This window comes from Neomonachus schauinslandi, chromosome 11, assembly GCF_002201575.2.
Source record: "Neomonachus schauinslandi chromosome 11, ASM220157v2, whole genome shotgun sequence".
Lineage (NCBI taxonomy): Eukaryota > Metazoa > Chordata > Mammalia > Carnivora > Phocidae > Neomonachus > Neomonachus schauinslandi.
In genome coordinates this window covers 39,893,798-39,906,431 of record NC_058413.1, presented here as the reverse complement: position 1 = coordinate 39,906,431, position 12,634 = coordinate 39,893,798, and the positions used below count along the sequence as shown (strand labels likewise).

At 54.1% G+C, this 12,634-nt stretch overlaps 1 protein-coding gene across 1 annotated transcript in view; it reads right to left on the bottom strand.

Annotated features, from left to right (window-relative positions):
* Positions 1-131: 131 nt before the first annotated feature.
* USH1C (USH1 protein network component harmonin) overlaps positions 132-12,634 on the bottom strand; it is a 44,310-nt gene continuing 31,807 nt past the window's right edge. Inside the window, exons 19-26 of the mRNA XM_021685827.1 lie at positions 10,366-10,485; positions 9,326-9,376; positions 6,516-6,557; positions 5,942-5,995; positions 5,554-5,653; positions 2,656-2,762; positions 1,245-1,315; positions 132-217 (exon numbers count right to left, since the gene is read on the bottom strand). Of these exons, the coding sequence (XP_021541502.1) occupies positions 172-217; positions 1,245-1,315; positions 2,656-2,762; positions 5,554-5,653; positions 5,942-5,995; positions 6,516-6,557; positions 9,326-9,376; positions 10,366-10,485 (591 nt within the window). The 3' untranslated portion in view covers positions 132-171. The remainder of the gene's footprint in view (positions 218-1,244; positions 1,316-2,655; positions 2,763-5,553; positions 5,654-5,941; positions 5,996-6,515; positions 6,558-9,325; positions 9,377-10,365; positions 10,486-12,634) is intronic.

Here is a 12,634-nt window from a genome sequence, read left to right as displayed (position 1 = left end):
CCAGACACCGGTCCAAAGAACCCACCAGCTCGGGCAGCAGACGGCCACTGCACGCAGCATGGACAGACAGGGCCCTGCAGCCCGCCTGCCTATTCACCGTGGGGGGCTGCCGGGCTCCAGCTGCAGGAGGAACCCGGGTCTGGGCACGGGAGCACGGTCTTCAAGGACCTTTCAGACCGGCTGGGGGCTTTTGGCTGCAGAGGAGGGAAGACAAGAGCTACATATGCAGAGCAGAGCAGGAAACACAAAACAGGGCTTGGTTATTTCCAGGCAGAGCCCCATCAGACCTTTCCCTTCACTTGCCTCCTGCCTCGGGTCCTGCCTAGGCTCTGGATCCAGAATTAGTTGCTACAAGACCTTGATTTCTCCTAGATGTGCACAGAACTCAGCCCATGCTGGCCAGAGGAAGAAAAAGCAAGCAGGGGGCTGAAGAATACATGTGTGGATGGTAGGAAGGTGATGAGGATGGAGACTAGACACGAGAGAGGCACAGAGACAGAGAGAGAGGAGAGAAATGGATACACAGTAACAAAGACTAGCACCCACTCAGGCCAGGAATCAAGGAAGCAAGGGGGAGAAGGATGAAGGAGAGGGGGGCAGATGGGAGAGAAAGACTGATGGGAAAGATGCAGGAGAGGGAGAGAGGGAAAGGAGAGACAGAGACAGAGAGAAGAGAGAGACAATGAGATAGAGAGACCCATGCAGATACAAGGAGAGACAGACATATAGGGGATCGTAGAGCAAGATGGAGACTGGCCCAAGCTCCCTGGAGATCCTGCCGGAGGGCGCCAAACCCTGTGGTCCTGGCTGCTTAGAGACGCAGCCCAAGGGAATGCAGTTACATATCGGGAAGAACAACTAGATAGTAAAAGACATGGAAATCTTTAAACTAGCTAATGATGGTGCAGGGGATAAAATCCTGAGTGGAGAATCAGAAATCCTGAGTTTGTCCCAACTCCATCGTTTTCTTGGTCTGAGACCTTGACTGTCTCTGGGCCCCAGTTCTTCATATGTGAAGAAGAATCTGGACAAGACAGCCTAGGAAGCAGCTCTGACAATGCTGACATGGTGACCCAGTGACTTCGTTCTAGGCTCTCTCTGGCCCGGGAGCTTTTTAGGATCAATGACTGTGAGAAGCTGTGTGCCCGGGCTAATCCTTCAGGCTGGATGAAGGCTGAGGGTAGACTGGGAGAAGGTGGCCCAGAGAGAGAGGAAGCAGAGGGCCAGGTGCTGCGCACACTTACAGCTCATCGTCGTACTCCTTGGGGGGGCAGACGGCAACAACAAGGTCGATCCAGTCCTGTGGGAAGAAGCCCTGTGACTCTGGGGCATGCTCAGCGATTGATGGTATGTCTTCCCTCGACATTCCATTCCCATTCCCTGGGCGCCGTGGCTCAGGATCAGCTGGCTGGGGCCTTCTTCCCACGGGGAGGTGGGCCCCGCTGGGGCTGGAGGGCCTTCTGGTGGGGATCGGCCTCACTGTGCGGACCCATGGTCTGGGGAAGTTTCCAGTCTCTGGGGCTTCACACACAACCACAGAGGCCAAGATTTACAGACCCTTGAAGGACACTAAGTTCCCAAATGTTGATCTGTGGACCAGGGCCAGGCAGTAATCTCAGAACCACCTGTGGGACTTCTTAAAACTCTAGACTCATAGACTTGGCCCCTGGAGATTTGGGGGAGGTCCTAGCTCCCTAGGTCACTCTGAAGCACATCCAATCAGGGAACTTTAGGCTTAGCTTTCTGACCCTAACACTTGAATCCCCTCACTGGCATCATTGCCATCCTTGGCTTATCTATCATTGTCCACCCTTGGCTTGGGTATATCCAATAAAAAGTATGTGAAATATCACTGGGCCCCTCTACCATGCAATAGCTCCTAACATTGCACTGAAAGCTCTCCCCAGGACTCCCTCCATCCAATCTAGTTCTGCTCTCAAGAAACACAGAGAACACTTCTGCTCCCTCTACTCTAATGCAGCCCTTCAGATAATCAAAGACAGTCATCATGTTACCCGTGAGTCTTCTCTTCTCCACATCCCTTCATGTGGGTCCCAGGCCCATCTGGTCAGCTTCCTCGGCTCTGAACTTAATACCTCAGGCTCGGCTGCCTGCATACAGTTGCACAGGTTGTGCACTGCACAACATGAGAGGGCACCATCCACACTGTAATCTATAGGAGGGCATCCCCTCGGATTGTGCAGTGCATAGCCTGGGAGACCTTATATGGTGGCCTTGACCCAAGTGGCTAATGAGCACAGATCAGACTACCACCAGACCCTCCTCCATTTTGGGCACTCTACTTCTGTTAATGCTTTCCAGTAGCCCCAAGATTTTTGATTCCTGATCAGTGTGCACTTAGAGAAGACCTTAAGTCTTTTTCTTGCATGGGTTGCCATACTTTGTCTTCTGGAGTCTGTATTTGTGCCATTTGCTCTTTGGACTCAAGGTCAGGAACTGACATTTATTTTTCTGAATCTCATCGTGTCATATTGAGACCATTGGCTGGATGGGTTATGTGGATGTCACCCAAGAATTTCCTGGTCCCTGGATACCCGCCCTGGGATGGGGCATCCTGACTAAGCTCTGGCTGCAGAGGCCAGGGTTTAAGGCAGGCAGGCAGGGGAGGGAGGCAGAGAGGGGGTTTGCTCTTACCCCCTGACTCCAGGCCTTCTGCAGGGTGGCCTCAGCCTCAGCCAGGGTGTGGTCCATCATGATCTTGCCATTGATCGCCATGACCTCATCCCCTTTCACGATGCCACCTGCAAGATGAGGCTGACTGGTCAACTGGGCCGTTTGTGACGTGTGCCTGGCCCAGGACTTGACAAAGGCAGGGGGCAGGAGGTCACTGGAGGGCTGCAGAAGGAGCTTGACTCCTGGCTTCTGATGGGCTCAGAAGGCACGAGGGGAAACAATCCACCAGGTTACTCAAAGAGCACTTCCTACCCACCCTGTCCGTACTCCCTCACCCCAGCTCAGTAGAATCAGGACACCAATGATGAACCATTGCCTCCCTAGCCTTTGTACAGGCCTCTGCTATTACAGAGGGAGGCAGACCTGCATTGCCCACGAAGTTATCAGAAATATGAGCTAGTTCTGTGAGCCGTCCCTGTCTGTGCTCGAACACTGCCAGTCTGCATCAGGCCCCCTGACTAGGCCAAGCTCCTTCCTACCCCAGAGCCTTCACGTGCTATTCTACCTGGGACACTTGCCACCCCCGCCCCCTTCTTCTCTTCTTCTAGGGCTAAGATGAAATGCCTCCTCAGAGAGGACTGCTCCGACCTACACGCAATCTTGAGCAGGTCTTTCCTATTGTTCTCTCAAAGAATCCCAGTCTCTTTCTGCAGAGCATTTTCACAATCTGTAGTTATATATTTGTTGACCGATGGTCCCTCCCACCAGACTGTCAGCTCCACGAGAGCAGGGACCGTCTCTTTGGTTGACCCCTATATCCACGGCACTTACCATAATACCTAGCACAAAATAGGAACTCAACATGTTTTTCGAACAAATGAATGATGTTAAAAGTCTTCCTGGGTAAGATGACCTATAGTCCAATAAATTTGGGAGGGGCTGAGTTATAAGCTAAGCAGAGTTACTCACTGCAGAACTTGTCAGAGCCTTGAATATGCTAATATGTATTGTGGCTCTCCAAGAAGTGGATAGATTGTGCATGGTTTCTCATACATCTTCAACTTCAGAACCTTTAAAAAAATGTTTTTTAAGGACTTTTTCTTAGTTCTGGTGTCCACAGCACATTTTCTGGTTTATGTTGAAATAGATTACCCAGAAGTCTTGCAGGCATGAAGACCAGAGGAATGTAGTGATTAATATTGAAGATGATGTGGCAGTGGCTTAAAACACTGCTCCTGGAGAAAAGGTCACCAGCTGCTGGTGTGTCCAAAGCAGTGTGGGACCAGACTGTAGACAGCAGCTTCCTCTGGCCAGTGGGCCTGGGGAGAGGAGACTCACTTTTTCCTTTTGTATGAGTTCCAGATGGAGCCTCAGGAGCAACAAGGCAAGGGTTGGGCTGGGGCTTTGTAAGGGGGGGAGGGTCCCATTTATTCTGGTCCTCTTTCCCTGCCAGACACAGCAGACTGGCCTCAGCTGGCCCAGAAGTGAGGACAGAAGAGGAGGAGTGCGTGGGCCGGGAGGGCAGCCAGGGGCCATGGCAGCTGCCTAGGGAGCGGGCCCCCTCCAAAGCTGACATGACAGCTTAGAGTGTGGCTGTGAGAGGCAGGCCGGAGCTCACCAAGGCCATAGGTGGCCCAGCTGGACTCGCCTCTGTAGCCCACAGAACCAGGTGACTTTCCCATCACTCTGCCTCCCGCCTCAAGTGCTCACCCACCTTCCATTCTACCGACTGCAGCCTAGCACCTGCCCAGGAGGGACCTGACCACGGGATTCCTGCTTGGGCCTGGAAAGGTGAGGGGCCCAAGGCTCCTCCTTCGAGGCCACTGATTCCTTCACAAAAGACCCAAGACTATTGAAAATGCTCCTGGCTTTGGAAGAATCACTAATGGTGAGTCGCAGATACTCTTGGGCAGGTGAGCGGGTTTAAGGCAAGAGTAAAGCAAAATACCAAACAGCTTGGGCTCCAGTCCTGCCTCCACCACTTACCGGCTATGGGTCCTTGGACAAGCATTTTACCTTTCTGTGCCTTGGTTTCCTAAGCTGTAAGATGAGAGTAATTATAGTACCTACTTTCGGTGCTGTCATGAGGATTAAACGAGTTAACAATACATGTGAACGCTTCAGACACAGAGTAGGTGCAGGTACTTAGAATCACATCTGGCACATGGTGAGTTCTTGATAGACATTAGCCCTTATTATTAAAAGGGCAGGGAAGGTTTGGATGCTTTCCTTCCTGCCTTTACATGTGCTGCTCCCTCTTCCTGGAAAGTTCTTTCCCACCATCATGAAGCTAACGTTGACTTACCTTTTCTTTTTTCTTTTATTTTTTAAAGATTTTATTTATTTATTTGACAGAGGCAGAGATAGCGAGAGCAGGAACACAAGCAGCGGGAGTGGGAGAGGGAGAAGCAGGCTTCCCCTCGAGGAGGGAGCCCGATGTGGGACTCGATCCCAGGACCCTGGGATCATGACCTGAGCCGAAGGCAGCCGCTTAACGACTGAGCCACCCAGGCGCCCCATTGACTTACCTTTTAAGCTCAGGTATGGTGCTTGTAGGGAGCCTTCCCCCGTGGCCCCCTTTTCCCTTGGTTGGGTCAGGGGCCCCTCAGGGTCCCACAACTGTCTGTCACCTGACTGCCCTGTTATGGGTGGAATCTGGCAATTCTGAGCATGTTTTCACCACTAGATGGGGAGCCCCGGAGGGCAGGGTGGAGGCTGGTTGGCTGTATACCCATAGTCCTGGCACCATCATTTGCCCACGGGCAACGTGTGGGACTCAGAAGATGGATGGGTGGATCCAGATGGGGGAATTCTTGAGCAACGGTCGGACCACTCCAAGTGGGCAGCTGTGTGCTTTCCTGGGTCCCTGTAAAACCACCGTACCACCTCCAAATTGGGGCATGGCTGGTCCCCACTCACCGTGCCGCTCAGCAGCTCCCCCCTCATACACAGCCGAGACGACCACCTTCCCGATCGGGGAGTCCATACCGCCTTCTAGGGCCAGATCTAAGGATCCCTCCTGGATGGAGAAAAACAGGCCTTCAAGAGCCAAGCAGATAGCAGCCTGTGCACCCCTGGGTACCCAGGATCCTCTTGACAGGGCTACAGAGAGGGCCAGAGAAGCCATGGGGCCAATGACAACGCCATCAGGGAGGAACGGGAGCATGGACACTGAGTGGGAAAAGGGTAGGGATCTAAGGAGTCACCCAAGAGTCATCTCCAGAGTAGGAGAAGCAGGGCACCAAGATGGGAGGGGGCTGGGGCAGAGAAGGATGGTGGCCCGCCTGACCTTCACGTGCCCACGTACCTTCTTAATGCGCAGGAGCCGGACATCCTTCCCTATGATCTGCTCTGGGGTGAACTAGAGGGAACAGATAGTGGGGAGCTTTGAGTCTGCCTGGAGGATGAGGGTGGGGGTCCCACAGAGTACATGGACAAGGGGACCCTTTCCAGCCCCACATCCATCGGTCTTCACCTGGGGGTCCCAGGCCTCATGGGGGCCACATGGACACATAAAGAGGTGACCACAGAAATCCCAGATCCATTCTTCCTGAGAATATTGTGAGGGCTGGGCGAGGACATGCCCTATAAGCACCCAGAAGACCACACAGCACTTGATACATAGTCAGTGCTCAGCAAATGTAACAGCTCTTATAACCCCACTGTGCCCCAACACACACACCAGTCCTATGGGTCACACTAGAATGCTGTCTGCAATGAGCCTTCACAGAAAAGAGCAGATGGGGCTCCCTGGGGCTCCTCACACGCCCCACCTCATCCCTGGGACCCCCAGAGCCCAGAATGTACCACGATGGAGCACACTGTAAACCCCCACCCACAGTCCTAGGATGACTCCCCAGGGGAGGAGAGTGATCTCTCACCATGGAGTAGGGGTCAAAGCCTTCCTCATATTTGCGGAAATCCTGGAAGCAAAGGGAGGGTGTTAGGGCCACAGAGTACAGTTTCCTGAGGGTCACTGCAGGAAGCAAGCTTAGGGCAGAGGAAGAAGACGTGATTAGGTCAGATGTAGGGGAGAGAGTGGGGGGCCAGGTGTGGCCTGGATGGGGATGCAGGGAGGAGGCTAGAAGCCCCAGTAGCCAGAGCACCCTGGCCGGGGAGAAGCAGGAAGCTCTGGAAGCATTGGGAGGAACCCAGCCCTGGACCCCGCATTGTTGCAGCGGGGTGGGTGCCCGTGGCTGGCAGGGGCGCCTGCTGATGTCCAGGTGGTCTGAGTGGCCCGTGTCGGCCTTGCTGAAGCTGTCATCTGCCCACAGCCTCAGGTCCTTTAGGTCTTCCCTGAGTTCCTCCAAGTGCTCATGCGAGGCCAGGTTCAGGCTCTGGGGGTGAAGGCCTGCCTTTCTTCACCCGGTGCTCTGACCCCAAAGAAGGACAACAATGCTCAAGAGGCAGCTCTCCCTGGGGAATCCAGCCACAAGATGACTGGGGTACAGGGTGGTGGACCGTGCAAAGGGATGTCAGGCTCCAAGAGGAACAGGGGCGTCTGTGCCTGCCCAGTGCCCAGCACTGTTTTTTTTTTTTTTTAATTTTATTATGTTATGTTAGTCACCATACAATACATCACTGGTTTTTGATGTGGTAGCACTGTTCTTAATGTAATGCTTATCTAGAATGTAAGAGGCCCCCCAGACCCTTAGCCAGGAGAGGATGAAGGAGAAGACTTATCTCAGGGAACCTGGCTTGGTGAGGGCTGTGCAAACAGTGTCCCCAAGATGTAGAAACAAGGAGGTAAGAAGGAAGATGGGGGCAGAGTCAGCACACACTGCCTTCCTAGGAATCCCCCACAGAGAGCAGGAGCCGGGGGTCCACAGACTCGGGGGCCAGGCATGCCAAGTCCTAGGCAACAAAGCCTCGGTTAGTCCCCATGGGCAGGCGGGAGCAGGTGAGAGGCCCTATGACAGGGGCCCAGGGAGGCCCTGCTGGACTGAGGGGAGCCATCCCCAGCACGCAATTCCCCGGGCCATGCCAAGTGTCCCCTGAGGCCTATGGTCAGCCTCAGGGGGAGGCCACTGCCTTCTTTATGCCCAGCATGCTGCAACCAAGCTCTGGGCACAAGATGAGGACCAAACATCCGCAGGTGGCTCCCTGGGCATCAGTCTGCCCTCCCTCCTCATCCAGGCTTTGTCGCCCAGGCTCAGCCCCACAGAGCCTGGGAGTTTGGAGGCTGTCCCCACTCGAAGGCCACGGCCACTCCCAGGTCAGTCTCTGGGCATCAGGGCAGCAGACAGAGGAAGGGATGCAGCAAATCCATGGGCAGGAGAGGTCAAGAGGCAGGATATGGAGTCAACGCTCTTTCACTGAGGGCCCTGACTACTTCTGGCTATTTCTTCTAGAAAACTGGACAGTGCTGGCTATGGGCTTCCCCTTCTCCCTCCCTGTGAGAATCTGCTCTCAGAATGGGCATGATGGCAAGGGTTTGTGTCTTGTGTGAATTTAGATCATAGACGTATAAGCCACTACAGCTGGTCAGCCCTTGAAGAGGGAGCCCAACCCTTCAACAGATGGAGAAACTGAGGCCCAGAAAGGTGACATTCATGCCCAAGGTCACCCAGCCAGTGGGTAGTGGAGCAAGGGTTTGACTCCCAGTCTGGGTCCTTGGGCTCCTCCCTTCCAGCCACTCTCCCTTGGAGGGCTGTCTGTGCCCTAAACAACAAGGGCTGAAATGTCTATCTCATGATCAGACATGCGCTTTGCCAGGCGGGATGGTGGAGCAGGTAGGAGCCCGACCGTGCAGCCTGACCTCTTGCAAGTCCAGGGCCTGGGAGGAGCTGTGCCGTCATGGGCGCGTTTCCTAACATCTCAGCTTCAGTTTCTCATCTGCTTACCTCCCAGGGTTGCTACAAAGATTAAATGAGTTTATGTACATGAAGTATTTAGAAATAGTGCTTGGCACAGTGACAGTCGCCCGTCACTCCTCAGTCCTGGGCTGGGAGCAGCCTCCTTTGCAAGCTCCCATGTGTCTCTGTGAAGCTGACACTTCCCTGTCGCTCCACCTGTAGTCACATGAGCCTGGAGTCTGGTGGTGGGTTAGCGGTGAGCTTGGCTGCAAGATCTTTCTCTATCTGGGGATCTCTTCCACCACTGGTGAGACTGCCAACCCAGTGGCTGGCTTTGGGAACAGAAGGCCCCAGGAGGTGGGAAAGTAAGTGGCTGCTTGCCTGATAGAACTCACGGGCCAGGAAGGACATCCGCTTCCTTGTGCCCAGGAGCACCCCGGGCAGGTGGAGGACCTGGACTACCACTTCCTCCCTGACTGGTTCAGTGCCAGGCAAAGCTGTGAGCTGCCTTGAGGGGACGACACAGGGGAAGGGGCAGGGAGACACCTTCTGTCCTAGGGCTGGAGCGAGGGCCCATCTTGGCCTCTGCGACCCTTCGCGGCTTCCCTCTGCCCTGCTCCTCTTTGCACAAACAAAGCAAAAGAGCAGAGCCCCCAGGGATCCTGCTACTTTCTCAGCTGGGGCACGGAGTCTAATAAAGCCAGGGTCCCCTCCTGATAGAAGACCCTTCCCCACTCCTGGCTGCAGGCAACAGGGACACAGCTCTGGCCTGAGGCTCTGGTGGAGGGCCCTTGGGGCCGCCTCAGAGCCGGCTGGCACTCCCAGAGAGAGAAGTTGGAGCAGGAGGGACGGGGGTGGCGGGGAGGACTACAGACACACGACGGGTATCGCTTTACTTGTCTGAACGCTGTCTGATAAACCACCATCCTCTTCAACATCTCCTGTGGCTGCCAGAAAAAAAAAATGTTCCATGCTGGACGTTACCAATAGGCCTCGTCTGCCCTCTGGTGCCAAACCCCGGGCCTGCCAGCCTGGGGCTGCCCTGGCAACATCCCACTCCGAGTAGACACAGCCTGATTTATGTCAGGGGCCGGCCGGACGCCCCCAGGTACAGCAGCTCCCCGCTTCTAGTCAAGCAGACACCACCCTTTGGCCAGAGAACACGCCCCGGGGGCACCAACAGGGGTTACCACAGGGGCATGAACTTTGCTCTTTGGGGAGCTGACAGGACAGCAAAAGCTCAAAATAAGTATCTGAGTTGTCCTGCCCTGACATTTGGATAGGGTTTCCTTGAAAGGGGAAGAACAATTCTGCCATGACTCTTTTCCCACCATGGGTGCGAGGCCAGTCAGTGCCTGGCACCCCCCGGGACATGGGGTTCCACACGAGTCCCTCAGCCGTAGGCGACTGGGGGTGGGCAGACCCTACTGCTCCCCCAGGACCACACCTCACACTCCCAGTCCAGGGAGGAGTGAGTGGCGAGATGGACAGAGTGAGTGGCCCCGCTTTGGATGGTCTCCCATCTGAGGGTGTTCTGTGTCGTGCCTCGCCAGGCCTTAGGGGCCGAGGCCAGGGCCAGTGGAATCACTGGAGGTTTGGCAAGATGGCAATGTAGGTAAGAGCTTGAGCTCTGGAGTCTGAAAGACTCTGGAGTAAGTGGTAAGATCTGGCTCTGCCTAGGGCAACCGACTTACCCCCTCTAAGCCTCAGTATCCTGACACACGGTGGGCTCACAATAAGTCTGAGCTGTTACCATTCTTACTTCTAGAGGGAGCTCCAGCCTGTTTGGTACCCACATGGATTCATCTCTTGGTCAAGGAGAAGTTATGTGAGGTTGTGTCCCACCTCACTCTCCCTCCAGGGGCAGCAGAAGCCAGAGGAGACAGCCCTTGTCTGCTCCTCTGGAGATGCCCTGGAGGGGACCCGAGGGGCTTACCAGGACCTCAGATTTCACAGCTGGCCTGTAGATGAAGTTGGACTCCTGGTGGACCATGACGGGCTTGGAGATAGTGGACACGCCAGGGCCTCGTGGAGGCTGTGGGCTTGGGCAAAATGTCTACAAGGGTTAGTGTACAAGAAACCCCCATGAGGGCATGGCGGGAGTGGCCCAGGCCAACCGCCACGCTTTGACACACATGCAAATCCACCCCATGCACATGCTGAGCCCCCCTGGTTCATTCACCCTGTTGAAGGTGCCAGGGGTGTGATCTTCAGCAGAGAGATAAGAAGTCCATTGGTCACAGTGTGTTCTGAGGCCACAGAAACTAATGGGTGGCTCTCAGAAATCAGGGACTTGAGCCAGAGCCTAGTTCCGGGGGCGCCAGCAGCCTCTGTCACTCAGAGGATACACTTTCCAGGCTCTCTCGCTGTGGCCATGGGTGCCATCTAGCCTCCTCTCTCCCTAAAGGCTATTTCTTCTGGCTGTGATTCCATTCCCCAGACTGCACACAAAGCATCTGCTGTCCCTGGCGGGTGGGCACGGAGGCTCTGGCCACTGGAGGTGGGGACCAGTCAGAGCAGCATCCAGGAGAGCTGACACAACCTGTCTGCTCTGCTCTAACGCACTCCATCATCGTGGGTGAGACAAATCGAATCGGATCACAACCCTGCCCAGACTCTTCATGGGTCCCCACTGACTGCTGAGCTCCTTGGCTTGACTCGCAAGCTCCTTCATGAGTTCCTCCTCGCCATCTTTATGTTCCCTGTACCTTTCATGCCCTTCCTCCCATCCTCCATGTACTACTGTCATCCTTCAAGGCTCAGCTCATCAGCCCTTTACTCTGCAAAGGTTCCTTCAACCTCTCGTTAGAATGAATCCTCCCCATAGGACCTGCCCTGGGCCATTTTATAGCTGAATCGTATCTGCTCTGCTGCTCATCCTTCAGATGGCAAAGTCCGGGAAAGCACAGGTGTGCCAATTTCCTCACTGTCCCCTGCAGGATGGCTCCATGCTCCCCTTCTCCTCACACAAAGACACAAGGCTGGTGCTCAATCAATGCTTACTGAATCAAATTTGTCAAGGAAAAGCTGCTGCCCATCTTGATAGGGGGGACTCACAAGAAGGATATGACCATCTGTGCCAGCCTAATTCAGCCCCCTGTAAATCTGCTCCTGGCTGGGCTCTAGGAAAAGACATCCCTGGAACAGACAGACATCTCTGTCAGAGCTGCAAGGTCCATCAGAGGTCTAGAAGGAGTCCCCCTGAGAGTCCTCTGCCAGAAGCTGCCTCCTTGTTGGTGCCTGGCACTTTCTTTACTCCCACCTTCCCCCAAGCTCTTCTGAATGCTCTGAAATGCTTACTCTGCTCTTCATGCTGGGCCTCAAATCCATGCAGGGAAGGTTAATAAAAATCAGATCAGGTACTACTGACTGCCCTCTCGCAAAGCTCTTGCCCTTAGCTGACGTGAGCTGCTTTTAACTCTGACTCAAGCCTGGCCCCACGGCAACTGCAGCAGAGGAATATTTTGTTTGTCCCTCCACAGGATCAAAGCTCCATATCTTCCTTGGGGATTGCCTCTTCCAAAATAGTCTTTGGATTAAGAACAACTAATAAGAAATATGTCTTTTTGAGAAAGATCACTGTTCAGCCTCCTGACATCCAAGGGGGGGAGGGGGTAGTCTTTTTATAGTAAATTTGGAGATTTCTAGGAACTCCTTGTCTTCATTTTTTCAGTAGCTGGAAGTTGGCCAGAAAGTTCTGGGTATTATACTTCAAGCCAATGGAATTGGCTAACTCCATAGAAAATGGCATTGTAATGTCTTAACACTGCACCGGACAGAGTTACCACTTCATTTACAGACCCTAATACTGCTCCACCGCTTCTCCTCCCTTCCTTTTCCCCTGGTTAACCTGGGGATTCATTTCCCATATTCCTGGTTTTCTGAGCTTATATCAAAAAGTGACTGGCTGTGACACAGAGCTCTGGTTATTCAGTAACGCAGCCTTGTAAGTACATATGGAATGTTACCAGCCCGTAGTAGCCAAGAGGAGCAAAGAGAAACCAACAGACATGGATACACAGTTGCTCATCACAAGTATCACAGGCAATTCACCATACAGGATAGCACTTCAAAATCAGTAGAAACTACGTACATGCAGGGTGACCTCAACATGCGGGTTGGGAGCTCATGCCTGGAAAATGGGTTGGAGTGATGTTTCTTCCAGTCTCCACTAGTGAAAGCAGCGGGGGGGGGGGGGGGGGGGG